This window comes from Chelonoidis abingdonii, chromosome 17 (assembly GCF_003597395.2).
Source record: "Chelonoidis abingdonii isolate Lonesome George chromosome 17, CheloAbing_2.0, whole genome shotgun sequence".
In the NCBI taxonomy this organism is placed as follows: Eukaryota; Metazoa; Chordata; order Testudines; family Testudinidae; genus Chelonoidis; species Chelonoidis abingdonii.
In genome coordinates this window covers 7,344,540-7,370,855 of record NC_133785.1, presented here as the reverse complement: position 1 = coordinate 7,370,855, position 26,316 = coordinate 7,344,540, and the positions used below count along the sequence as shown (strand labels likewise).

General features: G+C 55.4%; 4 protein-coding genes across 8 annotated transcripts in view; 2 read left to right on the top strand and 2 right to left on the bottom strand.

Annotated features, from left to right (window-relative positions):
* ACTN3 (actinin alpha 3) overlaps positions 1-15,089 on the bottom strand; it is a 34,832-nt gene extending 19,743 nt beyond the window's left edge. The window contains exons 1-3 of the mRNA XM_032798797.2: positions 14,743-15,089; positions 2,080-2,194; positions 1,251-1,370 (exon numbers count right to left, since the gene is read on the bottom strand). Coding sequence (XP_032654688.1) covers positions 1,251-1,370; positions 2,080-2,194; positions 14,743-14,868 — 361 coding nt within the window. The 5' untranslated portion in view covers positions 14,869-15,089. The remainder of the gene's footprint in view (positions 1-1,250; positions 1,371-2,079; positions 2,195-14,742) is intronic.
* A 1,714-nt stretch (positions 15,090-16,803) lies between these two features.
* ZDHHC24 (zDHHC palmitoyltransferase 24) lies at positions 16,804-22,801 on the top strand. Of its 2 annotated transcripts, XR_012657126.1 has the most exons (5): positions 16,804-17,318; positions 17,887-18,164; positions 18,802-19,114; positions 20,182-20,586; positions 22,094-22,801. XR_012657126.1 is itself a non-coding variant. In XM_032798952.2 (4 exons), the coding sequence occupies exons 1-3, from the start codon at positions 17,050-17,052 to the stop codon at positions 19,110-19,112; spliced, it is 858 nt and encodes a 285-aa protein (XP_032654843.1). In that variant the 5' UTR covers positions 16,805-17,049; the 3' UTR covers positions 19,113-19,114; positions 22,094-22,801. The 2 variants fall into 2 exon arrangements, 1 of the variants encoding a protein (XP_032654843.1); XM_032798952.2 differs by lacking the exon at positions 20,182-20,586 and having other exon boundaries at positions 16,805-17,318.
* A 380-nt stretch (positions 22,802-23,181) lies between these two features.
* Positions 23,182-26,316, bottom strand: part of CATSPER1 (cation channel sperm associated 1) — an 18,739-nt gene continuing 15,604 nt past the window's right edge. The window contains exons 7-12 of one of the 4 annotated variants that reach the window (XM_032798899.2): positions 25,891-25,954; positions 25,555-25,627; positions 25,077-25,137; positions 24,623-24,695; positions 24,194-24,311; positions 23,182-23,655 (exon numbers count right to left, since the gene is read on the bottom strand). In XM_032798899.2, the coding sequence (XP_032654790.1) occupies positions 23,626-23,655; positions 24,194-24,311; positions 24,623-24,695; positions 25,077-25,137; positions 25,555-25,627; positions 25,891-25,954 (419 nt within the window). In that variant the 3' untranslated portion in view covers positions 23,182-23,625. Of the gene's footprint in view, positions 23,656-23,971; positions 24,312-24,622; positions 24,696-25,076; positions 25,138-25,554; positions 25,628-25,890; positions 25,955-26,316 lie in introns of those variants that run through there. The other 3 variants (XM_032798878.2, XM_032798869.2, XM_032798912.2) reach the window with 3 other exon arrangements.
* The window catches only part of LOC116835719 (serine/threonine-protein kinase D3-like), a 30,842-nt gene continuing 28,740 nt past the window's right edge, over positions 24,215-26,316 (top strand). Inside the window, exon 1 of the mRNA XM_032798812.2 lies at positions 24,215-24,283. The gene's annotated coding sequence lies outside the window, so the exon portion shown is untranslated. The remainder of the gene's footprint in view (positions 24,284-26,316) is intronic.

Sequence of the window (26,316 nt, the reverse complement as noted above, 5' to 3'; positions counted from 1 at the left end):
GGTGTGTCATGAATATAGGGGGAAGGGTATGCCAGCCCATTCAGTAGCATAAAATCCCTCCTTGGCAGCTATACTGGGTTGCCTTATCCGTAAAGGGTTAAGCAGTTCAAATAACCTAGCTGGCACCTGACCAGAAGGACCAATGAGGAAAGAAGATAATTTCAAATCAGGGGGGGAAGGATTTGTTCTGTTGTTCTGTGTGTTGTTCCCGCTCCAGATGGAGAGAGAGAAGCCAAGCAGGTACATTATCTCCTGAAAAATATACCTGGAATAATCCATCTAAAACCACAGAAACTGTGAGTAAAGCAAGGAAATGCATTAGGTTATCTCTTGTTTTGGCTTGTGAATTTCCCTATGCTGCAGAGGTAGTTTCATTCCTGTTTTTGTAAGTGTGAAGCTGAGCCCAAGAATGGAATCCTCTGCATTTTAAATCTTTTTATTACCCTGTAAAGTTACCATCCATGTGGATTTTGCAGGTGTGATTCTTTTACTTTTTTCTTTATAATAGAAGCTCTTCTTTTAAGAACCTGATTGATTTCAGTGTCCTGAGACAAAGGGTCTGTCTGAGCTCATGTTGCTAAGGCAACTGGTTGGTATTTTATTCTCAAGCCTCCCCAGGAAAGGGGATGAAGGGGCTTGGAGGGATATTTTTGGGGGGACAGGGATTCCAAGTGCCCCTTCCCTGAATTTTTGTGTATATCATTTGGTGGTGTCAGCAATATACCGTCCAAGGACAAGGAAATAAATTTGTGCCTTGAAGAAGTTTTAACCTAAGCTAGTAGAATGCGGGTCCCCACATCTGTACCCCAGAGTTCAGAGTGGGGGGGGGTAGCCTGACAGGGTGCATAGAGATAGAAAGATGGGGATGGACGGGCAGGCAGAGTAGAGTATATGGCAGTGGACAGTCAGACAGACAGAAGTAAACCCAGCCCCCCAGTGTTTGTGCTGCTTGGGGGCCTGCACATCCCCAGCCCAGGCACTGCTGACAGGAAGCCTCCTCCTCCCTCGAGACAGAGCAGCCCATGGGATTATGAATGAACATGGCTCAATCCCAACCCAGCCCCACGTGGAGAGTGGTGCCAGTGCCTCTGGCCACCATACCCTCCCAGACATGCACTGCATCCACCTACCAACGCCAGAGCGATGGGTCTGGCATCACCATGGTAATGGGGCATGCAGGAGGAGACTGCGCCAGTGCTGTGGAACCTCATCACCCTAGTCAGGACCGTTGCCCCCGCAACCCCACTCACCCTCAGCCCCGATGGAGACCAGCTTGACCCCCTTGCTGGAAATGAAGTCCAGGGCCTTGTTGACATTGGCGATCTTGTGGAAACGCATCTTGCCCTTGTCTGGCTTTGGCAACCGCTCACCTGAGGGGTGGGAGGAAAGTCACCAATTGGGGGAGGCACAGAGCCCCCCCCACACCCATGTACCTCCCTGCTCGCCTGGGGGCAGAGTCAGTGATGGGGTGAGGGGGTCCCCTGCACTCCCCACTTGACTGAGAGCGAGTCAGCAGTGGGGGTGGGGAAGCAGAGATTTCACTCCCCTCCTACATACTCATATCTGGGGGCAGAGTCGGTGACAGACCCACTCCCAGCTCAGCCACTCAAACCAGGGACACCCCGCATCACCAGGCCACAACACATCCCATCACACAGACATCCAAGTACTGTGACACAGACAACCCCACATTGCATAATCCCTTTGGGTCCAGAGCCTCCCACCCCACTGCAGCTGGGCTATACCCCACTGACTGCATCCTCCGGTTCCCCCCAAGTCCCGCTCGTCTTCCCATGGATTCTCTCCCACACACTCCCACATGGCTTCTTGTCTAGAGTGACCAGATGTCCTGATTTTATACGGACAGTCCCGATTTTTGGGTCTTTTTCTTATATAGCCTCCTATTACCCCCCACCCTCGTCCCAATTTTTCACACTTGCTGTCTGGTCACGCTATTCTTACCCCTTGTGGCCACTGAGCCCTCACTGGCAGCTCTCCATGGATTCTTGCCCCTCCCCTCATCACCCCTACATGGCCCTCCGTGGATCTGATCCTACTCGCCCCGGCTCCCCAACCTACCCGAGATCACCTCCAGCAGCAGCATGAGTTTCAGCCCATTGCGAAAATCCTCCTCAATGTTTTCGATCTGGGTGCCTGCCTTGCGCAGGTGGGAGTTGCACCAAGCTGTGAATGTCTGCAGGAGAAGATGGGGGGGTTAGAGACACCCCCACAGCCCCTCCCCCTGGGGAACAGGACAGCGGAACGAGCAGGAGGGGCTGGGCTATTCCCACGCCAGCACCAGCGTTGGTGTTGGTAGGGACAGGCTGCCCGCATCTCACATAGTCCCCCATTTACGGCAACCAGACGTCCCAATAAAATTGGAACTGTATCGATATTTAGTTTTTTGTCCCACGTCCCAACCGATGTTTGGTATTTTGGTATTGATATTGTCCTGATATTTCACACTCTGTTTTTTTTCTCCATTGATGGCACTCCATTTTTGTTCCCTTCCCGTCCCCAATGTGTCCCAATATTTTGTTCCTCTCACCTGGTCACTCTACCCCAATTGCTCGCCCTCCCTGGGGCTTCTTCCTCATAGCTCCCCCATCCTCACCCCACAGCACCCACCTTCCCCCAGGACTACGTCCTGCTCAGTTCCCTGCATCAGCAGGATCAAGGCTCTGCTCGCTGGAGGGGATCCAGCCCAGCTGGGTTCCCAGGGCACTGTGCCAGGCCCTTGGCACAAGGAGTTGATTCCCACCAGAGCCGGGGCTCCCATGAGCCTTACAGCACAAGCCAGGCACAGGCTTGACCCCCACACCACTGACCTCTGACTCTAACCCCACCCTGGGATGGAGAAGCCCTGCCCCTAACATCAACCTCACCAAGCTCTACCCTTAAGCCCACCGCCAACCCTGGCATCACACAGTCCTCTGACCCTAACCCTGGTGAACCCCACCCCAACACTGGTATTGGCCTGCCCTGCCCCTAACCCTGCTCCACACCCCAGTTCTGGGGAGCCCCACACCTAACCCCAGGACTGGCCAGCCCCACCCCAACTCCCCCTATTGCTGAGCCTTCACCCTCTTCTTTTAACCTACCCTCCCCAAACCCCAGGAACCCTGAAACTGCAACACTCCCAGCTCCTCCCAGCTCCCACAGCCTCTGGGCTCCGAGTTCTGCTAATAACACACACGCTGCTGGCCCCCACTGCACCCCTCCTGGCTGGCTGCAGGGAAGGGGTGTGGGGGGGTGTGGGGGGGTGTCACTGCTCCCCCTGCTGGTGTGTGCGTGTCCCTGCCCACAATGCCTCCCCAGATTTAGCCCCAGCCTGAGAGGGTGCGTGAGTCAGGCCTACAAAAATGCATCAACTCTGCAGATCTAGATGGCACACGACACCGTGCCTGGTGGGGGACAGGATGTACCTGGGCATCCCAGTGGGGTGAGTTCATGATTGGCTGGCTGCCACTCCCAGCCCTGAGAATCCTGGCCCACAGACCCCCTTCCCCTCCTCAGTGCAGAGTGCTCCTGCACCCTTTGCCCACCCAGTCCAGAGTGGGGTTGGGTGGATGAGACACCTCCCACCCCCACCCTGCAGACAGGATGCAGCCTCATTCCTAACATGACTAAAATGGAACGTGGCAGGGAGAAGGAACAGCTGTTCTAGTCCTCTAGCTCCAGCCACCCTGAACAGAACAGCTGCTGGGATTCAATGTCTGGGATTTCCTGGGTAGGGGGATGGGCTAGATGGGACCTGGGTTGCTCTAACCACAGTCCCACAAGTGCTGCACCCCCTCCCATTGCACAGAAGAGTATCCCAGAATGCATTGCTCCCCCCCCCCACTCCATGTGCCCCTCCCACCCCTGGGCACACTAACACTGTTGGGGTCACACCTTCCGGCTTCCCTGGTCCCCTAGGGTGAGCACACTCCTTTGGGTTTAAATGGGAGTGGAGATTCTCAGGACTCTGGGAGCTGGGGGTTGATGGGAAAGGCCAAACAGCAGGAGAGTTGCAACGGAACTACAGGGGTTGGCAGCACCGGGCCTGGGGGTCTGCAGAGCCCCACTGCAAAGCACCTGGCACACATGCAGGGGACTGTGTGCGTGCTTCCATATTTCTCTGTGAGTGTGTGTGTGGGGTGATTACAAGGTGTGGCACAAATGGGCTGGGCGTTAGAGCAGGTCTATAGCTGAGGATATTTCTCTAGTATAGGTCTGACTCCATTCAGGGGCACTGTCACTCTCTTTTTACATCCCAGACCCAATTGTCTCCCTTAGGGGGCCGTGGGGCCCTCTCTCACAGACACACAGATCTTATGCAATACAGCAGAGGCGATGACACACTGCCACACACTCACACCTTGTAGCTTTAAGTCCCTGTTGGAGGGCTGTGGATGCCCCACGCTGAGGGTCTGCAAGACACAACCAGGTTGGAAGGAGGTTGGGTGGGTGAGGGGAGGGACGGCAGGATGCCCCCTGAGTGGCTGGATTATCTAGGGTTATCCTAATAGTCCCTTGGAATCACCCCACACCTTGCACCCTATTCCTTGCCCATCCCCCATGAAAACCGTACTCTGCACTGATGCCGCAGAGGATGCCCTGACCCCATGCTCCCCACCCCATCCCAGCAGCACAACACAAGAGCTGAGCAAGAACTATTCCCAGGGGAAAGAAAGGGACATCCTGAAAAATCCCAGCCAGGAAGAGCACAATGGGAAAGCCCACACCCACCACAATCTCCTTAGGATCCCTTTGGGGCCTGGCTGAAGGTTCCCAGCAATGGGAGACAAAAGACGCCCCTTTCTGAAGCATAAAGAAGGTTTAAAAGATGTTGTAAGCTCAGGAAGACTCTATGGCTGATGGGAGAACTTAATGGGTCGCAGCAACCTAAGGAGATGGACTGAGGGGGGAAGAGTTTCTAGCTGGACTGATTCAAGATCTGTGGGACTTTCGTATCTTTACAGTTATCTGAATGCTCCTAATTGGAACTGACCAACAACATATGGGAGAAGAGCGCTCATTGTTAAAGTCATTGCTAGATGACAGTAGCTTCTGGGGGCCCGTCAGGTTGTCGCTGCAGAAACCCACAGCGAGGGACAGTCCCTACCCCAGACAGCTCACAGTCTGAGCCGACAACGAGTGGGAGGGGAAAGACGCACCAGGAAGAGCCAGGACTTGCCCAAGTTCTGCAGCAGAGCTCAGAATAGGGCATAGGAGCAAACCCCGGCTCTAGCCCACTAGACCTCCTCCTTTCCCAGAGCTGGGGACAGAACCCTGCAATTCTGACTCCCAGCCCAGCAGGCTATCTGCAAGCCCCTGTGCCCTTTGTGAGCTTAGCTCCCTGCCCAGACAGACCCAGCTCTGGAGACGCAGGCTGGATGATTTATAAATAGATTCTCCCTGTGTTGTTGCAACATTTTCTCCAGCTCAGCCACAGGGTTATTTTTAGGGGGCCCTAGAATTTCATCACATCATCCGAATGCCAAGCTGCCACCTCCTGCGCCTGAGCAGGCCCCCGAGGGACGTGCATCCCCCTTGAGCTCTGGGAGAGGGCTCAGTGGATGACGCAGAGTTGTGGAGCAGGCGCCTTCTCAGCATCCAGCCCCAAGGCCTGAGCGACAATGAAATCTTAAGGGAGGCAGCATGGTCTAACGCCTTATGCATTGCACCTGGCATCAGGACACCTGGCTTCCATTCCCAGCTCGGCTACTGGCCTTGAACAAGCCCTTTCCCCTCTCGGTGGCTCCATTTAGCAGATTTCAAGGCCAGAAGGGACCATTAGACCATGTACTCAGCCCTCCTGTATATCACAGGCCAGAGAATGTCCCCCAGGCACCCCTGCACTGTGAGACTTGTATTTGACTAAAGCATCTTCCAGAAAGGCAGTCGGCCTGGAGCTGAAGAATCCACTCTATCCTGGGGGGTTTGTTCCACTGGGTAGTCACCCTCCCTGTAAAACGGGCCTTATTTCTCATTTGAGGTTGTCTGGCTTTTACTCCAAGCCTAGTATGCCCACATCTTGAGTACTGCATGCAGACGGGGTCACTCCATCTCAAAAAAGATATATTGGAATTGGAAAAGGTTCAGAAAAGGGCAACAAAAATGATGAAGGGTACGGAACAACTTCCATCCGAGGAGAGATTAATTAGATTGGGACTTCTCAGCTCGGAAAAGAGACAACTAAGAGGGGATGTGATAGACGTCTATAAAATCATGACTGGTGTGGAGAAAGCGAGTAAGGAAGTGTTATTTACCCCTTCTCATAACACAAGAACTAGGGTCACGAAATTAAATTAATAGGCAGCAGGTTTAAAACAAAGGAAAGGACGTATTTCTTCACACAACGCACAGGCAACCTGTGGAACTCTGCCAGAGGATGTTGTGAAGGCCAAGACTATAACAAGGTTCAAAAAAGAAGTTAATGAAGGATAGTTCCATCGTTGGCTATTAGCCAAGATGGCCAGGGATGTGTCCCTAGCCTCTGTTTGACAGAAGCTGGGAATGGGCGGTAGGGGATGGATCACTTGATGATTACCTGTTCTGTTCATTCCTTCTGAAGCACCTGGCACTGGCCATGGTCAGCAGACAGGATACTGGGCTAGATGGACCATTGGTCTAACCCACTATGGCCGGTCTTATGTCCTTATGGTTCTTGTTCTGCCTGTCTCTGAAAGATTAAAGAGCCCTCTAGTACCCAGGGCTTTCTCCCTGCAAAGGTCCTTGTATACCATGATCAGTCACCTCTAAATCTGCTTTTAGAGACACTGAAGAGATGGAGTTCTTTCACGTTCTCACAATCAGGCATTTTCTCCAGCCCTTGAATCGTTTGTTGTAGCTCTTTTCAGCACCCTCTCCAATTTCTCAATATCCAGTCTAAAGTGTGGATCCCAATGCTATATGCAGTCCCAGTACCAGCCCATCAGTGCCATGTCCTGAGGGAAAATCACCTCCCAGCTACTCCCGTTTATCTGTCCATGGGCCCCATTCACCCTTTTGGGGCAGAGTAACACTGGGAGCTCATGCTGAGTTGCTGGTCCACTCTGACCCCCTAGGTCTTTTTCAGTCACTGCTTCCCAGGACACTGTCCTTCATTCTGCGGGGGCTGAGTATAACTTTGCATTTGGCTGTATTAAAACACGGGGTTTGATTGGGCCCACTCTACCAAGCAATCGCGGTCACTCTGGAGGAATGGCCCGACCTGACCACACCACCATCTTTGTGTCATGTGCACACTTCACCAGCAGTAACTTTATATTTACTTCCTGGTCACTGATGAAAATGTTAATCAGCACCTGGCCTAGAAGCGATCCCTGCAGGACCCCACTAGACGCACAGCCCTGCCTCTACTGCTGGAGCTAAATGACTCTCCATTCATGGAGGCCAGCAACAGACTCATAAGCCCCTGTACAAGGCCCAGCCCTACCAGGGGACTGTGCCAGGTGGGTTTCCTAGACATGAGCTCTCAGTATAAGTGCTAATGTGATCCCAGGATGTGCAGACCATGGGTGAACAGTGCAGGGAGGGGATGGGGCCTCTGTACACAATGTGGCAGAGCCCACAGCCCCACTGTGAAAGCCTGGGGAGGGGCAGAGAGGAGCCACAGGAATGGCCCACAGGCTGGGATCCTGCCACCTGGCCAGACACTAAAGCAGCCCTGCAATTCAGAGGAGGGGGCTGCATCCCAAGCTAGAGCTGAGGACACGGGGAGACTTCAGACCTAAGGAGGCTCATGAAGCTCACAGACAAAAGCTGAGCAGAGCCAGGAGCCAACACTGGACAAACTCACCCTGAGAAGAAGGGGAAAATGTTCAGCACAAATTCCCTAGTGGGGCAGCTCCCCCTGGAATAGGCGCTGAACAAACCTTGACTGGGACCAGCCTCTGGCGTACTAGGTGCTGCACAGACATGGTGAGAGACACAGCCTGCCCCCAAGAGCTCAGACAGATGGGGGGAGAGTAAACAGCAGCATCAAGAGTAACTTGCCCAAGGTCAAAGGCAAAGGTGGGAATAGAACCCAGGAGTCCTGAGTCTCAGCCCCACCTCCTTCTCCAACCACTAGATCCCACGCCCCTCCCAGAGCTAGGGATAGAACCCAGGAGTCCTGGCTCAGAGCACCTCTGCTCTAACCCCTAGACACCATTCCCCTCCCAGAGGTGGAATTAGAAGCCATGCATCCTGGCTCACATTCCAGCATCCTAGCCGGGGCTACATCAGCATAGCAAGGTAAGTCGGAGATGTGTACAAAACACCCTGACTGCTGTAGCTCCCACCAGGGCCGGCTCCAAGCGCGTGCCTGGGGCGGCAAGCCATGGGGGGTGCCCTGCCGGTTGCTGTGAGGGCGGCAGTCAGGCTGCCTTCAGCAACGCGCCTGCGAGAGGTCCGCCGGTCCTGCAGATTCGGTGGTAATTCAGCGTCGGGGACGCTGAAGGGGACGCTGAAGGCGCGGCACCGGCGGACTTCCCGCAGACATGCCGCCGAATTTGCATGACCAGCGGACTGCCAAAAGCCGCCTGCCTGCCGTGCTTGGGGTGGCAAAAACCATAGAGCTGCCCCTGGCTCCCCGAGCAGACACAGCTGTGCAGACAAAGGGCATGTGTAGACATAACCCTTCCTTCGGGGGGGGTTCCTACTCCTTTTCTCAGTGTAAGCTGTGTCTGCACTACGGGGCTATGCAGGAAAAGTCCAACAGCCACTGGTCTATGCTGCCTGGCAGGAGGCTGGCCTGGTGTGTCTCTGGGGAAGTTGCTCTTGCTCCCAGACCCTACCCCACCACTCCCCCAGCCATGCGCCTGCACTCTGGCTCCCTGCTCACCCAGCAGGCATCTACCTGGGCAGTGGGAGCTGCGGCACAGATGGATTTCCACTGGCACTGAGAAGCTCTGTCCTGTGCCTGGCAGCGGGCTGGGATCCCCTGGGGCTAATCCTTTGTTACCGCAGGAGTATTTGTGGCTCATTCCCTGCTATTTACAAGGGCTTAAGGGATTTGGCTCCAGCTAACATAATAGTCTGAGGGGCCGCCCTCCCTGTGGGTGCTGGTAAATACGCTGGGAGCTGATGCAGCATGGGGGGGAGGGGGCTTCCCCACTCCCAGCTTGGCCTGTGCTCATTCACCCACATCTACACACACTGCACCAGCATCTATTCATCTGGCCATCCAGCACCCCACTCCAGCTGTCCAACCTTCCCTGGGCACCACTCTCTCCAGCCAGCCTTCCTTCCCTTCTCTCCATTCCAGTCGTCTCTCTGTCCATCCATCCCCACATATCCCTTCTCCCATCTTCTCCCCTGATGCTCAGCCGCACTGACCTCCCCCCAATCCTGCCAGTTGCTCAAGGAACTGTATAGCTGCATCTCAGCCTCCTACAGTTGTGGACCTCCAAGCAGCGAGCACTTGAGCATCCTCAGGGCAGATCCCTCCCTGCTCCTTCCCCAATTCTGGCTGTACCCCAGGACTCAGAGATCCCTCTTCCATCTCCCAGCTGAGACCTTGCATCCAGTCCTGTGCGCTGTGAAAGACCAGGGAGGAGGGTGCACAGAACGACCTGCCTGCTGGGAACTTGCCTGCTGGCCAGAAACTGAAGCAGCCCCCATGATTCAGCATGTCGGAGGGTGGGGGGATGGACCTTAATCCAGGGCTATAGGCACCAACACGGGAGATTTCTGATCCGTGGGGACTCAAGAATTTCACAGACAAAGGTCTAGCAGAGTCAGTGGCTGCGAATGGATGCTGGACAAATCCACTCTGGAATGAAGGCAGATGTTTAGCAGGGAGGGGGATTCCCCACTGGGTAGCTTCCCCTTGGATGGGGGGAGGAGATTCTCCAGTCCTTTGGGGGCTTTAAATCCAGGCCAGAGGGCTGTAGGCTATGTTTCTGCCACCAGATCTGGGCTGGGGCAGGAATCGGCTTGACGGAAGGTGCTGCAGGGGGTCAGACTGTGTGAGTCTAAGGGCTAGGGTGACCAGACAGAAAGTGTGAAAAATCGGGACAGGCAGTGGAGGGTAATAGGAACCTATATAAGACAAAGCCCCAAATATCAGGACTGTCCCTATAAAATCAGGACATCTGGTCACCCTACTAAGGGCCCTTAGCATAGACAGGAGCTCCTATGCCAGAACAGCAGCACATTCCCAGCCCTGCTGCAATGTGGTCCCTCCCCACATGCCCCAGCCCCTCATGCAGCCATTTCCACAGCTTACACTGGCCTTGTGCAGGGCAGAGGGAGCACACGAGAACAGGGCATTCAGGATAGAGCAGGCCTGCAGGCTGGCGGTGGGGCACCTGTGACAGGGATACCAGGAAACCCTTCTCCCAGAAGGATTGCAAGGCTCTCTGCAAACACCTGTCAGTAGATATCACTAGTCCCATCCTACAGACAGGGAAACCGAGGCAGAGAGACCCGTGCAATGTCACACAGCAAAAGTGGAAAGAGAACCCAGTAGTCCTGAGTTCCAGCCCACCCCATCCCCACTCTAACCATTAAATCCCACATACCCTCCCAGATCTGAGAACAGAGCCCAGGAGTCCTGGCTCCGAATCCAGTGCCCTAACCACTAGACCCCACTCCCCTCAGCCCCTGGCACTCACCCTCCCCCCATCCCACAAGCACACACACACACACACAATCCTCTTGAAGCCACCTGCTCTGCCCATGGGAGCAAGTGTGCCCCCCCCCCATCTGTCTCTGTAGTTGATTCACGGTCCCTTCCAGACCTCTTTAAATAGCCTCTCCCACAGGAGCCCAGCAGCAAGACCCACCCAGGCTGTGGGGCTGCTGCAGCCCCCACTCCACCCTGCCCCGCTCTCCTAGGCCATAGCCTAATTAAGAGGTGTCCTCTTCCAAAATACCCACATGAGCTCACCCCACCCGGGAAGCAGCAGGGGGCGGACAGAGGGTGGGGGGCAGTTTATTATAGAAACCACCTTACAAGGACAGTGCGTCTGGAATAGCAGCAGCCACCTGATTCCCCTTCCCAATCCCCCAAAACACTTGCATCAGCAGGAACAGCTTCTCAAGCACATGAAACTGTCCCTGCTCCGCTAACAAGGGGGTGGGGGACTCGAAACAGACAATCCCCTGCTCTGATCAAATGCCTATTCTGGGGTAGTGCTGAGGATCCCCTGTTGTGCTAGGCACAGTACAAACACAGAACAGCATGACAGTCCCTGCCCCAAACAGCATACAACTTAATCAGACACTGGGGAAAAATCAAGACATGCAGATTCCTCCAACAGGCAGCTTGGTGGATGCGGATCCCTGAGGGGGTGTTAGGTTCTCAGATGGAACAATTGGGCAGGTCACCTGTCTGTGTCATGTTGGCACCCTCCCAAGCACCGACACATTGCGGCGTGCACACACACACACACACACACACGCACAGCACTGACACATCAGAGTACGCACACATAGACACCCAGAGCACTGATCTGCATAACACTGGCACACCAGGGTACACACCCAGAGCACTGGTACACACGTACACACACACGCATACCCAAAGCACTGACACACTGGGTTCCACACACACATACGCATACACCCAACCTGTGCAACTTAACACAAAAGTCTAACAAAGAGCCGGTGCAAACTCGCACAGGTGTGGCGCACTAGGGTCAGCTCAGGGCCCATCTACCCCAGTATCCTGTCACCCGAAGGGGCAAGAGCCCTGCAGTGATAGGATAACCTGACCCCAGAGAAAACACCTTCCTGACTCCAATTGCTAGAGTTCAAGGTGTAGCAGTGAGTTCCACAGGCTGACAGGACCATGTGTCAATGAGACAACAGTTGAGCAGGAAGCAGGGACAGGCAAACATCTGTATGGGGAGGTTGGGGAGCGGTGGCCCAAGCAGTCCAGTGTGAGCGAGTGGTACTTGTGGAACTCAGGGCAGCACTGTGCAGGGTGGATAAGGGCTGGCAATACCCAGCCTGCAGCTCGACCTAGACAACAGCACCATTCGGTGGAGACTTGTGCCAACAGAAAGGGCTGAATTCTGATCCCCAGAGTAACCTCCTGACTGCAACGAGGCCAAGACCGGATTCTGATCTCAGATTCCCCAGGACCAATCCAGAGTCAACTAGCGAACCCCAGAGTTCCCCTAGTGTAGGGAGGATCAGGGCCTACTCTGACCCAACATCCTGACCTTTACATTGGAGGCACCTACTTAAAGGAGGGTGGCATTCTCTGTGATGTGCCCCTAGCCGGACAGTGCTCCCTGCCAGGAGGGGAGCCTGGCTGTCCCCTGGCCACAGGGGCTCTAATAGCCTTTCTTCACCTGATGTAGCTGTGCCACCTCCCTGGATATAGGGTGCCACGTTAGAGCCTGGTGTTATTGCCACAAGGGGCACAGGCGGAGAGGATCCTGGAGGGCTGGGGATCAAGATTAGGGCTGGTAGGACAAAGGAACATCCCACCTTACACCATCCCCAGCTGCTCAAAGCTCCCTGCAGCAGTGGCAGACTAGGGGAGAAAGACTCCAATGGTTTGGGCAGAACCAAAGGGAGGGGACACATGGCACTCGCGTTCGACAGAGAACAGCAATGTGCACGCCTGCTATATTGCAGCACGCCTCAGCCAAGAGTTCTGTGGTGCTGGGACCAGGGGCTTTGGGTTAGCAGTTTGGGTTGTGCTCTGGCTCTAGGGGTTCCTGGGCCCGGTCCACCCTGGGCATAAGAACATGGGCTTTGACAGAGGTTCCTGGGACAGAATTTGCTGGGCCTGCTCCTACTCCCACTCACACCAGTGGTACTGCATCAGTTGCAAGGGAGACAACCTGGATGTGTTGCGGGCTGAGATCAGGATCAGGCTCACTGCTCTCTGGGGGTGTCTCACTTTGAAAGTGTGTGTGACAGAGAGAGAATGGGGGGAGCTGTTGTGTGTGTGAGTGGGTTTGTTGTGGGTCACTGTATGCGGGAGAGTAGTTGTGTGTAGGAGTGGTGGTGTTGTAGATTAGTATATGTAAAGGGTTGTGTGTGTGTGAGAGTGGGGTTGTTATGGATCAGTGTATGCAGTGGAGTTGTGTGTGTATGATAATGGAGTTGTTGTGGGTCAGTGTATGTAGCGGGATGTGTGTGCATGAGAGTGGGGTTATTGTGGGTCAGTGTATACAGAGGGGTTGTTTGTGGGAATGGGGTTGTTGTGGGTCAATGTATGCAGGGGGTTGTGGTGTGGCGGTGAGAGTGGGGTTGTGGGTCAGTGTATGCAAGGGGGTTGTTGTGGGTCAGTATGCGAGGAGGTTGTGTGTGGGAGTGGGGTTGTTGTGGGTCAGTATGTGGGGGGGTTGTGTGTGGGAGTGGGGTTGTTGTGGGTCAGTGTTTGCAGAGTGTTGAGAGTGGGGTTGTTGTGGATCAGCTTATGCAAGGGAGATGTGTGTGGGAGTAGGGGTTTTGTGGATGGTCAGTGTTTGAAGGGAGGTTATGTGTGTGTGAGAGAGTGGGGTTGTTGTGGGTGAGTGTATGCAGGGGGTTGTTATGTGTGGGAGTGGGGTTGCTGTGTGTCAGTGTTTACAGGAGGGTTGTTGTTGTGTGTGTGAGTTGGGTTTTTGTGGGTCAGTATACAGGGGGGTTGCTGTGCGTGGAAGTGGAGTTGATGTGGGTCAGTGTATGCAGGGAGGTTGTGTGTGGGAGTGGGGGTTTTGTGGGTGGTTAGTGTTTGCAGGCGGGTTGTGTATATGTGAGAGGGGGGTTGCTGTGGGTCAGTGTATCCAGGGGTTGCTGCAAGGGAGAGTCTGTGTGTGTGCATGAACCAATCGCCTGAGGTTCTCACAGTCCCTGCACACACAACATCTCGGCCATATGCACAAGCAGTGGCCCAAGCAGGCGAGCATGCCACATACACCTTGAGAAGCCTGGTGCACAGCCTGCCTTGAGCCCAGATCGCAGGGAGGCAGCTGGGTATATTTAGCCCAGGAGGGCTCTTGCATCCCCATAATTCCTGACATAGTTTGGATGCCACAGACTCTGCTCCAGGACACACACGGCCCCCTCCTCCAACTCCCCACTGCTGGCGTTACCCATCTGGGGCTGGGGGTGGGAAGAGGCATCAAGCCGTATCAGTTACCCTTGCACAGCAGCTGCCTGCCTTAAAGATCACCTCCCCACACCCGCCACTTTGGGGCTTGGCTCCTGACTGACAATCCTACATGGCACGGAGCCCGGCTCTCCAACCTTGCGAACTGCCTGGAGACTGCCCTTGCAGAGATGGGGGTTTCTGCCTGTCCCTGTAACCCGGGGCACCTGGCACCGCTCGGAAGCTGCCCTTTGCAGAGATGGAGCCCTGTGCCCAGCCCCTGTAACTCCAAGCACCTGGCACTGCTCGAAGGCTGCCCCTCACAGAAATGAGATCTGGCCTGCACCCACCTGTGTAACCCCTAGCACCACTCACTGGCTGCCCCCCAAAAGCTGCAAATCTTTACAGTGATGGCACCCCGTACCTGTCCATCCAGTGCCCAACTTGGCCTCTCTCCTGCTCAGGATCTCCCCCTTCCCTGAGCCTCACCTGACTCTCGCTTGCAAAGATGGGGCCCTGGACCAGCTTCTCACCATAATGCCTGATACCCCTCTGAGGTTCCCACCCTGCTGAGTTTCCCCCATGGGCCCTGACTCTCCCCATCAGGCAGACACAGCCCCTTGCCCAGTTCTCCAAACCTGGGCACCATGGGAACCCGCCACCCCGCCTCCCGCAGCACCTCTCACAGGCTCCCACGCTGCTTCCCCTGTACATAACTGTCCCCCATAGCCACCCACCTTTCTCTGCTGCTTCTCCCAGGCGGGGTCCAGCAACAGGTCCCGGTCCCAGTCCTCCTCCTGCTGCATATACTCTTCAGTCATCCTGTACGAGTGGTTGTACTGGATATGGCTCTCTACTTGCATGGTCACTGTGGCTTGTCCTCTTGTCCCTCTCTGCACGTCTGACTGTCCCCTCTTCCCCCTTAGCCCCCAGTTGTCCCTCTCACAGGCCCTCCTCGCTGCTCTGCACTGCCCCTTGCCCAAAGCACCAGTTCCCTTCTCCTGGAGGTCAGATCCCCCTGCCCCTGCTGGCTGGCAGCTTTGCCCTGTCCCGAGCTCCTGGTCAAAAAACACCCACGTGACTGGTCCCCATTAAGTATTATCAGCCTGGGAAAGGGGGATCAGGTTCCACCTTTAAAAGGCCAGGGGGAGGGTGTAGAGGGACTGTCCCCACCAACCAGGGAGGGTGAGGACAGCTGCTGGCAGGCCACAGACCCGACACCCCCTCCTTGCAGGCTCTTAAAGGGACCCTGTACCTGGACGGGAGGGAGGGTGGCTTGCTGGTGATCTGAGGACAGGAAATGCACAATAAGCCCCAGCGGGAGCTAGGGGGGCAGGCAGTTCCCAATGAGGCGCAGAAGTGCCAGAACTGGAAAAGTCCATTAAATCATTGGGAGGAACCCAGGGCCAAGGAATGAGCTGGGAGCAGGGATAGGATGGCGTCAGCTGCAAAAATCAAAGGGAGGCAGCTTGGCCAGTGATAGAACCAGGACTCCCAGGTTGCACTCCAAGCTCTGCCAGTGCCCTGTTGTGTGACCTTGACTAAGTCCCATCCCCGCTTGGTACCTCAGTTTCCCAGCTCTAAAATCAAGGGACTGACACCCCCACCCCCACCCCACACAAGGCACTTGGAGATAATTGCAAGAAGCACAAGTCTAATTCTGCAAGTCTCCTGCAGGGAAAAACATGTCACTGACCAGTGCCATGCATGGGGGGGAGACCTGGGAGGGCAATACCATATCCACCAGCCAGCACCTGGCAGAGAAGCTGTGATCTGGTACTCCTCCTCTATCCCAGCAATACATAAACACCTCAGGCACCTGCAGGGAAGCCCAGCTGGGGAGAATGCCCCGGGAAGGGAAAGCTGTAGGGACAAGGGGAGCTGGCTTAGAGGACTCTAATTCCCCCCAATGCAGCAGCACTGCAGGTGTCAAGCACCCACTCCCTGTGCTGTGGTTCTAGTTACACCAGGGCTATTATTAGCAGCACAGGCCAGGCTGGGAGCTCCCAGAAGTGGCTAGCGATTGTGGGCAGGAGAAGAAACCTCAAAGGAGGACCCGAATTTCCAGGCACCTGAACCCTGAACTCCCACCTTTTGCAAACCAGGCCCATTTAAGGGGCTGGCTGCATTCTGCAAAATGGCAGCTCCCGCTCCATCCCAAACACTAACCACTTGGCTCTGGGATTTCAAAGCACTGTCCAGCACTGCCACTGCCTGGCAGAATTTGTCCAACCATAGGGCATCCCACAGGACGGCATGTGGAAGGGTGGGTGCCTCCAGCCTGCACTTGGCAGGGGAGGGTCTGTACCAAACCAGCAACCCAAAGGAGGTACCACAGAATGAACTTCCAGGGCACAGAATGGACTGCACCGAGGTGTGGCAGCAGGACAGAGCATGGGCCCGGGAACAAGGGGGAGGGTGGCCACCTTGAAAAAGGGCAAAGCTCTGCTAATTCCATCTGAGACCTGTGGGCATTGTGGGCCCCTCAGGCACGGCGACCCCGCTCCCCTCACTGGGCACCATGACCCCCCCGGGCACGGCGACCCCGCTCCCCTCACTGGGCACCATGACCCCCCCGGGCACAGCGACCCCGCTCTCCTCACTGGGCACTCCGACCCCCGGGCACGGCGACCCCGCTCCCCTCACTGGGCACTCCGACCCCCGGGCACGGCGACCCCGCTCCCCTCACTGGGCACTCCGACCCCCGGGCACCGTGATTGGTCGATCGCGATTTCTGTCAGAGGGAAGGTTGGTCAAAGCGGCCCTCCGCGCCCCTGATTGGCCGGGTGCGTTGCCGCGCCTGAGCTGGAGGCGGAAGCGAAAGCGAGGCCGAGGAGCGAGTGAGAGCGGCCGCCCTACGGCCCCGATTCGGGACAGAGACACCGCCCCCCCCCCCCGCGCAGGGACCTTGGGGAGGGCACCAGGCCCACGAGAGACGCCCCCTCCCCTTAGGCCAGGGTGTCACTCAGCACCCCCGCCCCCCCCGGCGGGAGAGGCTGATCTGTGCCCCCGGGAGCGCTCGCGTGGGGCGCCCCCTGGCAGCCATGCGGGCGGGCTGGGGCGGGCGGTGGCGGCGCCTGGATGCCGCGCTGTGCCTGCCCCTGTGTGTGACCCTGGCCCTGATGGGGGCCGTGTGCACAGAGGTGTTCTGCCTGCTCCTCTGGGCTGCGGAGCCCACCCAGCTGGCCCTGCACCTGCCCCTCCTGCTCTTCCTCCTGGCCAACGTGCTGGGCAACATGGGCCTCTTCGTCACCACCAGCCCAAGCATCAAAGGTGTCATGCTGTCCGAAGGCGCCGTGGGACAGGGCTGGGAGTGAGTATTGCTGGGATAGAGGGAGGCAGAGGGCTCTCCCACAGCTCAGAGGCAGCTTCATCTCAGCGCCAGGTAAGGGATCCCTATGTTAACAGCCGTGGCACCCCACCCCAGAGTTGGCTGCATCTCTGTGCTGGGTGAGAGATGGGATCCCTGTATAAACAGCCCCATTCCCCTCTATCCCCATGGTGTTTTCATCTTTGTGCTGGGCGAGGTATGGGATCCCTATATAAACGGTATCTGCACCCCACCTGAGACAGCTGCAGCTCAACACTGGGCAAACTTTAGTTTGATGCTAGAGCACTGTCAGATGCTGCCCTTCGCTGAGTTTGTGAGAGGGCTTTTCTACAAGAAGGGGTGTGACAGTGGCCTGGGATTGGAATGGGGATAGTTGCCCATTGTCCTTTGCTGGGGACTCCCTGCCCAGGGCTGCCCTGCTTTTGGGGCTGCCACTCTATTTCCAGCCCTAGGGAAAGCACAATATGATGTGCTATTGGAATGCTGGAGGGTGGGGAGGGGGACAGAGAAATGCTGCATCACCCCCCTGAGACCCCTGCTTCCCTTCCAGGTACTGCTACACCTGCCAGTCCCACATGCCTCCCCGCTGTCACCACTGCTACACCTGCAATGTGTGCGTGCTGCGCCGGGACCACCACTGTGTGCTGCTGGGCCAGTGTGTGGGGTACCATAACTACCGTTACTTCCTGTGCCTCCTGCTGCACGGCTGGGTGGCCCTGCTGTACGCCAGCCTGCTCAACGCTGACAACTTCATGGCCCTGCTGCATGAGGGAGTCACCCTGCACAGCATCGTCCTCCTCCTCATGCCATGGCTCATGCTGCTGACGGGTACAGCCATGGCAGGACCTGCCAGGAGGGGTCCATCTACATGTGGGGGCTGAGCACCACTGGTTGCCCTGGGAGCAAGCTGTTCTCAGCTGGTTTTATTTAAACAAAAAAAACAAACTAGGAAATACCTAGATAAAAAAACTTTGTGAGTTGCAGCCGAGCCTCAGGAACATCAGATCAAGATTTGTTGATTTTGGGCATCAGCCAGAAGCTCCATAAAGGGCCCTGATTTTATAGATTGCTGATCTTCCACCTTCTGAAAAATAGACTCTTTTAGGACATATCCTTGGAAACTGAGAAACCCTTAAATCACATGTTGCTTTTGCAGACTGTGGTTTGAGTGTGCACCTCAGGGGCTCTTCCAGCATAGGCAACTCCATAGAAACCCCACAACCCATTCCCCTGTCACCTGAGCCACCCAGCCCTCCCTCAGTCCCTACTCCAGAGGCAACTATGATATCTCAGTATAAACAGTCCCTGTGCCCTACCCCAGAGGCAGGCACATGTCAGTGGAACAGGGAGCAGAGCAGGGTTAATGGGAACATGCCAACACCTGGTTGTGTCTGAGGGATGCTAGGTGCACCCTTGGGGAATGCCTGGCTTCTAGCACTGACTGTACCCCCTTGTGTTTCCCCAGGCCAGGTGAGCACGTCAACTTTTGTCTACGCTTTCATGGCTGACACCTGTGTGGTCAGTTTCCTCTTCTGCTCCGGCTTCCTGTTCTTACACGTGCTGTTGATCCTGCATGGCCAGACGACCAGGGAGTGGCTTGGGGAGAGCCGTTGCTATGACCTGGGCTGGCGTCGCAACCTGCAGGAGGCATTGGGGGACAGGTGGCACCTCGTCTGGCTGTGCCCACTCCTGGCCTCCCCCCTTCCTGGGAATGGTGTGGCCTTCGAGAGCAGAGCTCCCCACACTGAGCCCTCTGCCAAGCCAGTCATTTTCTGAAGGTGGGTTCAGGAGCCATCCCCAATGCTGAAGGGGGTAGGATGTGCCACAGTCCCGTCCACCTTGCCAACGCCAGCAGATTGGCATAATGGGTAGGGCACTGGGGTGCAGGACTCCTGGTTTCTGTTCCCAGCTCTGCTGCTGACCTTGGACAAGAAGAGATTCTCTAAATACATCAGAAATAAGAGTAAGACTAAGGAAAGTGTAGGGGAAGGAGAGCATATAATGGAGGACAGAAAGAGAGAAGGTTGAAATGTTTAATGCCTTTTTTGCTTCAGTCTTCACTAAAAAGGTTAATTGGGAGCAGATGCTTAACACAATTACTGTTAGCATGGGGGAAGGATCTCAGAGCAGATTAGGGAAAGAACAGATTAAAGGAAATGGAGGGGTGGGAACAATCTTCATGTATGTTAAGGGCTGTTGTGAAGAGGCCAGTGTTCTCCATGTCCACTGAAGGTAGGAGAGACAGTCATGGGCTTAATCTGCAGCAAGAGAGATTTAGGTTAGATAGTAGGAAAAAATTCCTAACTATAATGGTAGTTAAGCTCTGGAACAGGCTTCCAGGGGAGGTTGTGGAATCCCCGTCAGTGGAGGTTTTTAAGAACATGTTGGACAAACACCTGTCAGGAATGGTCTAGGTTTTACTTGCTTCTGCTTCAGTGCAAGGAGGTGGACTTGATGGCCACTTGAGGTCCCTTCCAGCCCTACAGTTCCATGATTTTATAGTATTTAGATAAGTTAGATGTATTCAAGTTGGCAGGGCCTGATGAAAATTGCCTGATAGTACTTAAGGAACTAGCCAAAGCATCCTCTAATGGTTCTGAGATTGGTGAGGTCCCAGGGGACTGGAAAAGGGTAACATAGTACCTCCCTTTAAAAAGGGGGACGGGAGTGGGACTTGGGAATGTATAGACCAGTCTGCCTAACTACAACACAGGAAAGATACTGGAACAAATGTTTAAACAATCAGGTTGCAAGCACCTAGAAGAAACTAGGGTTATAAGAAATAGCCACATGGGTTTGTCAAGAATCAATCATACCAAACCAATCTAATTTCCTTCTTTGACAGGGTTACTGGCCTGGTGGATAAAGGGTAAGCAGTGGACATGATGTCTGGACTTTAGTAAAGCTTTTGACACAGTCCCACCGGATATTTTCATAAGTAAACTAAGGAAATGTCATCTAGATGAAATTGCTATAAAGTGGCTGCGCAACTGGTTGAAAGACCATCCTCAAAAAGTAGTTTGGTTCGCTGTCAAACTGGGAGGATGTATCGAGTGGGGTCCTGCAGGAGTCTGTCCTGGATCCAGTACTATTCAGTATTTTCACTAATGCCTTGGATGATGGAGTGAAGAATATGCTTCTAACGTTTGCAGATGATGCCCAGCTGGGAGGGGCTGCCAGCTCTTTGGTGCATGGAATTAGAATAAAAAATAATGGTGATAAAGTGGAGAACTCATCTGGAATCAGCAAGGTGAAAGTCAGTACAGACAAGTGCAAAGTATTCCATTTAGGAAAAAAATGAAATGCACAACTATCAAATGGGGATGTACTGGGTAGGCAGTAGAGCTGCAGAAAAGGATCTGGGGGATAGTGGATCACAAATCGAACGTGAGCCAAGAGCATGCTGCTGTTGTGAAAAGGGCAAATGTCATGCTGGGCCCTGTCAGCAGGAGGGGGCAGATATAAGACACAGGAGATAATTGCTGTGCTCTGCTCAGCAGTGTTGAGGCCTCAGCTGGAGGGCCGGGTCCTGTTTTGTGCCCCACACTTTAGGAAAGCTCTGAACAAACAGGAGAGCCCATAGGAGAGCAAGGATTTGTGAGGAACGGTTGAAAGAATTGGGCATGTTTAGGCGAGAGAATTGAAGGCTGAAGTGGGGCATAAGTCTTCAAATATGTAAATGGTAATAAAGAGGATGGTGAGCAATTGTTCTCCATGCCCACCTAGGGTAGGACAAGAAATAAATGGCTTAATTCACAGCAAGGGAGATTTAGGGTGGCTATCAGGAAAAGCTTCATAACTCTCAGGTGGTTAAGCACTGGAACGGATCACCCAGGGAGGATGTGGAATCTCCGTCACTGGAGGTCTTAAGAACAGGTTAGACGCACCTGTCAGGGATGGGCTAGATCTATGTAACGCTGCCATAGCGTGGGGCTATGGATTAGATGGCCTCCTGAGGTCCTTTCCAGCCCTACAATTCTATCATTCAATGTCCTTTCCCTCCTCCGTGCCTCAGTTTCCCCATCTGTAAATGGGAATGATCCCTCATCAGATGAATTCACTAATGAGGTAAGGGTCAGCAGCTGGTGGGCTGAGGGACAGACCGGCACCTAGGCAGACAGAAAACCTAGCTCAGGACACTGCTGTTCTATTGGTATTATAGTAGCACCTAAAAGCCTTACCTGCCATGAGATCAGGCGCAGCACAGACACAGTGGGAAACAGGCCCTGCCCCAAGAGCTCTCAGTCTGAACAGACAAAGGACAGAAAGGAAACAGGCACCAAGAGAAGGAAGGGACTCACCCAAAGTCACTGGAGAGTCGGCGGCAGAGCCAGGGACAGAACAGAACCCAGGAGTCCTGGCTCGCATACCTCCCTTCTCCCCTGCCGCTCTAACCACTAGACCCCTCTCCCTTCCCAGAGCTGGGGATGGAACCTAGGAATCCTGTTTCCCAGCCCCCATACTGTAACCCACTAGCCTATTACTCTGCTCCATAATCAGTTCATCCCCAGCTTAGGCTGCTCTGCTCCAGTCATTGCTGATTGTGGAGCTGGCAACCTCAGGCCTGTGGGAGGGGGAGTGAATTTGTGCGGGCCAGTCTGGCTGAGATCCAGGGATCATCCCCCATCCTCTCTCATCCCTGTCAGGCATTGAGGGGCCAGAGGAGGTGGGGCACAAAACTGCTCTGAGTTTGCCCCATGGGAGGCCTGGCCCATGATGGCCCCTGTCAGCTCTGATCCCTCCCTCTCTGATTGCAGGTCTCCTGGATGGTGCTACAGTACTGCAGTGGGGCTGGGGCTGGGTTTGCCTCTCCGTGGAGGGGGAGCACTGCTGAGGGGCAAGTGTCAAGCTGTGCCCCTTGGGTTACTGGCACCCCCATCTGACCAGGGTCCTGGCACTGCCTGGTGGCTGAGCCTGAGCCCCATCTGCACTGGACTCTGCAGTTGTTGGGACTGTTGTGCCAGGCACCGGACAGACTCCAACCGAGATTGGGGGACCCTGTTGCGCTGGGCATAGTGCAGCCCGTGAGCAAGATCGGAGATGCCTGTTGTTCCAGGTGCAGCCCAAATACAGAATGAGAAACAGTCCCTGTCCTGAGGACCTCACAGTCGTAACAGACCCAAGGTGGGAGAGTAAACAGGGAAAAGGGACTGCCCAGCTCAGGAAAGAGAGCCCAGGAGTCCTGGTTCCCAGTCCAGTGCCCTCCTGGCTGCACTAACCTTTTGTGGTTCCCAGTTCTGCTCCATTTAAAGCACTAGCAGGACAAGACCACCCTTCTGCGAGCCCAGGGCTAAAAGTGCTTCTCTTCTGTGTTTGCACAGCTCTCCCATGGCTGGCCCAGGACAGCCCACCCCTCAGAGGCTGGAGTCATTGCCTTACCCAGCCCTTCTCCCAGAGGGGCTGTTTCCTCTGGCACCCTGTCCCCACTGCTCTCCAATAAAGGCTCCAAGCCCCAGGTGCCTGAAGATTGATTTGTCTGATTCTGGAGGGGCCCGTTCTGAGCCCCAGCCTGACCCCCTGCAGCCTTTCCTGCCCCTGGCCCAGATTTGGGGGTAGGACCAGAGCATGGCTTTTAGAGCTGTGCAGCCTGGATGTAAAGTCCCCAAGGGATGGAACATTCCCTTATTCCCAGGAGAGCTGCCATGCTGGGAATCCCCCTCGCTGCTAAACCTCTGCCCCTCATTCCCCACCTGAATCTGTCTGGTATTGCTCCCAGCCACGGACCTCAGTTGCCCTTTGGCCTTGAGATTCCCAAGGCCCCTAAGACCAGCTCAGCAGGGATCCCTGGGCAGCTGGTGCCCTCCCTCAGGGGCAGGTAGGCGGATTGAGTGGGTGCAGTGCAGGCCCTTGTAAATGCTTCCCCACAGGACTCAGCTGCCAAGGCTGGAGGCTGCAGGGTCCTTTAGCTGAGCTTCTGTGTGTCTTGTGTTCAGGGGAGGGCCAGGAGCCAGTGTACATTGGAAGACCATCAGAGCTGGGCATAGAACCCATGTGTCCTGGCTGCCAGCCTCCCACCCCTATTCTAATGCACTAGCTTCCCTCCTCCCCCCCCTAGGAGTCTGGGGCCCAAAGCAGGGAAAAAAACATGGTGTGGCCTGACATCCTTCCCCTCGCTGTCACTCTTCCTACACCATTTCTCCTGCATCCCTGGTGGCCAGAAGCCTTTTAATACAGAGCTGTGGCAGTGTCTCGGCAAGGGCTCGATCTGGGGCCTGTCCCAACCTCATGGCTGCAGTGCCCCGGCCTCCAGGCATGTCCTTCCCCCCACAATGTGGACAGCCCGGCCTTTTCAGTGGTGGGGAATGTCCTGCTCGGCTGTCTGCAAAGAAGAGAGGGAAGAGAGTAGTGTCCTCCACTGAGGTCTCCTTGCTGATCCCTGCCCAGAAGGGACGGGGCAGCATGGTGCACTTGGGCATGGAGCCACCCCAACTTGCTACACCATGAGGCCCCCACAAACTGAGCCTTACCCCAGGGGCAGGATCTACCCTGGACTACTGCATCTGGCAGCGCAGTGATGGTTACTGATGGATTCCTAGAGTGGGTCCATCATACCCAGTATCCCACCCCCTTCCCTGCTACTCTGAATCAGACCCCTGGGCCCATCCCACCAGGTATCCCCCCTCCTGGCTCAGACCCATGGGCCCACCCAGTATTCCCCCTCCTGCTGTCCTGGCTCAGACCCCTGGGCCTATCCGGCCCAGTATCCCCCCTTCCTGGCTCAGACCTCTGGGCCAATCCAGCCTGGTATCTTCTGTCCTGGCTCAGACCCCTGGGCCCATCCAGCCTGGTATCCTCTGCCCTGGCTCAGACCTCTGGGCCCATCCGTCCCTTCCCTGCACTGGATGTTGGTACCCCACCTCAAAGAAGCTGTCGACAATCTTGTCGGTGGTGGCGGCCTGGGAGCGGAACTGCTGCTGGAGGTGCTCAACTGACGCCATCAGCTGCAGGTAGGTGAAGAGCAGCTGCTTCTCCCTGCTGGGATGGGGCACAGTGACTTCCCCCGGGTCAGAGCCTGCTCTCCTAAGGGGTGCTACTTCCCAGAGTCCCCTCCTGCCAGGGCCCCTCTGGGTACATCCGCCCCTGGAACTGATCTGTGGTGGGTGATACCAGGCCAGATGGCCTGTGGACCTGATGGGGGGGGCAGGGGCAGATACCAGGCCGGATGGGCCCATGGATCTGATGGAGGAGAGGGGCTGGAAGGGTGCATTACCCCACTCTGACATGCCCCATGTTGGCTACTTCCACATGGGATGATGGGGAGAGGCTGTGCCATGGGGCCCCCTTACCCTTCGCTGCCGTCCATGTGCTTGATGAGCTGAGCCAGGAAGGCTTCATCATCCTCTGGCTTCATGTGTCCCTCTGTGAGGGGGCAGAGAGAGACATCTGTGGGACTCCAGCCAGGCGGGGAGACACCACCCTCCACTCGCCCCAGGGAAGAGAACCTTACCACTGCCAACAACCCACAGCAGGGAGTGGTGTGTGGGTGAGATGAGTTTGCTGGATCTCAACAATGGCCTGGAACCCCCTTGCCCGGGGGCTGAACACTTCATGGAGACAGAGAGCCCCCTATAGGGGGTTCCCCACAGTGCAGGCACTTGGGAGTCTAGCCTGGTATCCAGGGGTCAGACCCATGGGCCCATCTAACCTGGTATCCCCCACTCCCTAAGCAACCCGTATGTGTGTCATACTGCCCCTTTGAACTGTCCCCCACCAGCCACAGCTAGAGAGAAGGGAGCTTACCCTGGGCTGGCTTGCCTGATACAATATCTTCTATGCTGCTCTCCTTGGGCTGCAGCATACTCTGTAATGCAAAGGACGGGGGAGAGGAACAAGCCCAGCATTAAACATGGACCTGATGGGGGAAAGCCCATTGTCCTCATGTTTCAGTGGGGGAAACTCAGGCATGGAGGGAGTCGAGGACAGAACCAAGAAGAGGACTCAGGACCCCTGACCTCCACCACCTCCTGACTCTAACCACTAGATACCACTCTCCTCCCAGAGCCAGGGATAGAATCTAGGAAGCCTGTCCCCCATAACCACTAGAGATCATTGCCCTCCCAGAGCTGGGAATAGAACCTAGGAGTCATAGCTCCCAGCCACACACCCCTGCTATAACCCACTAGACCCCACTCCCTTCCCAGGCTGGAATAGCCGGGCTGCTGAGACAACTCCCTCACATGCCTACTTCCCCCATTACTTTGGGTGTGGGGAGAGGCACCTTCTGCTTCTGCAGCTCTTGGCGCTTGATCAGGGCCAACTGAAAATTGTCCACCAGGACAGCGATGACCAGGCTGAGAGAGAGAAAGAGAGAGGCGTGGGATAGGGCTTGGAGATGGGTCCTTTCCCCTCTAAGGGACACCAGCTCTGATCAGGTCCCCAGGTGTGGGAACTGGCTGTCTCAAGCAGGGGGTATGGGCCCATTTCCCTCTCCAGGGGCTAAGTGCCATGAGGGAGGAGGTTTGTGGAGGGGCATAGGGATATGGAAGTAGGATGAGGAGGGGATGGGAGAGCTGGGGGCAAGGGTGGACCGGTGTGCTGAAGAGGCTGGACTCACTTGAGGAAGGTGAAGTACTCAATGAGGATGTAGGCCATCAGGAAGAAGATAATGTATGAGGCACCTGCAAAGAGAAGTGGGCATGGAGCAGTGTCAGGAAAAGAACCTAGGAGTCCTGGTTCCTGGCCATCCCGCTATAACCCAATAGATCTCACTCCCCTCCCAGAACTGGAGCTAGAATCCAGGAGTCCTGGTTCCCAGCCCCTTACCCGAAGCACTAAAACCACCACGTCCCTCCCAGCATGGGGACAGAACACCAGGGACCTGTCCTGTGGTGCAGGGGTGGGGAAGGTGTGTCATAAACAGATAGCTAAGGGTTAATGTTTCTTTTACCTGTAAGGGATTAACAAAGGGAACCAAACACCTGACCAGAGGACCAATCAGAAAACCGGATTTTTCAAAGTCAGGGAGGGAATTTTTGGACTC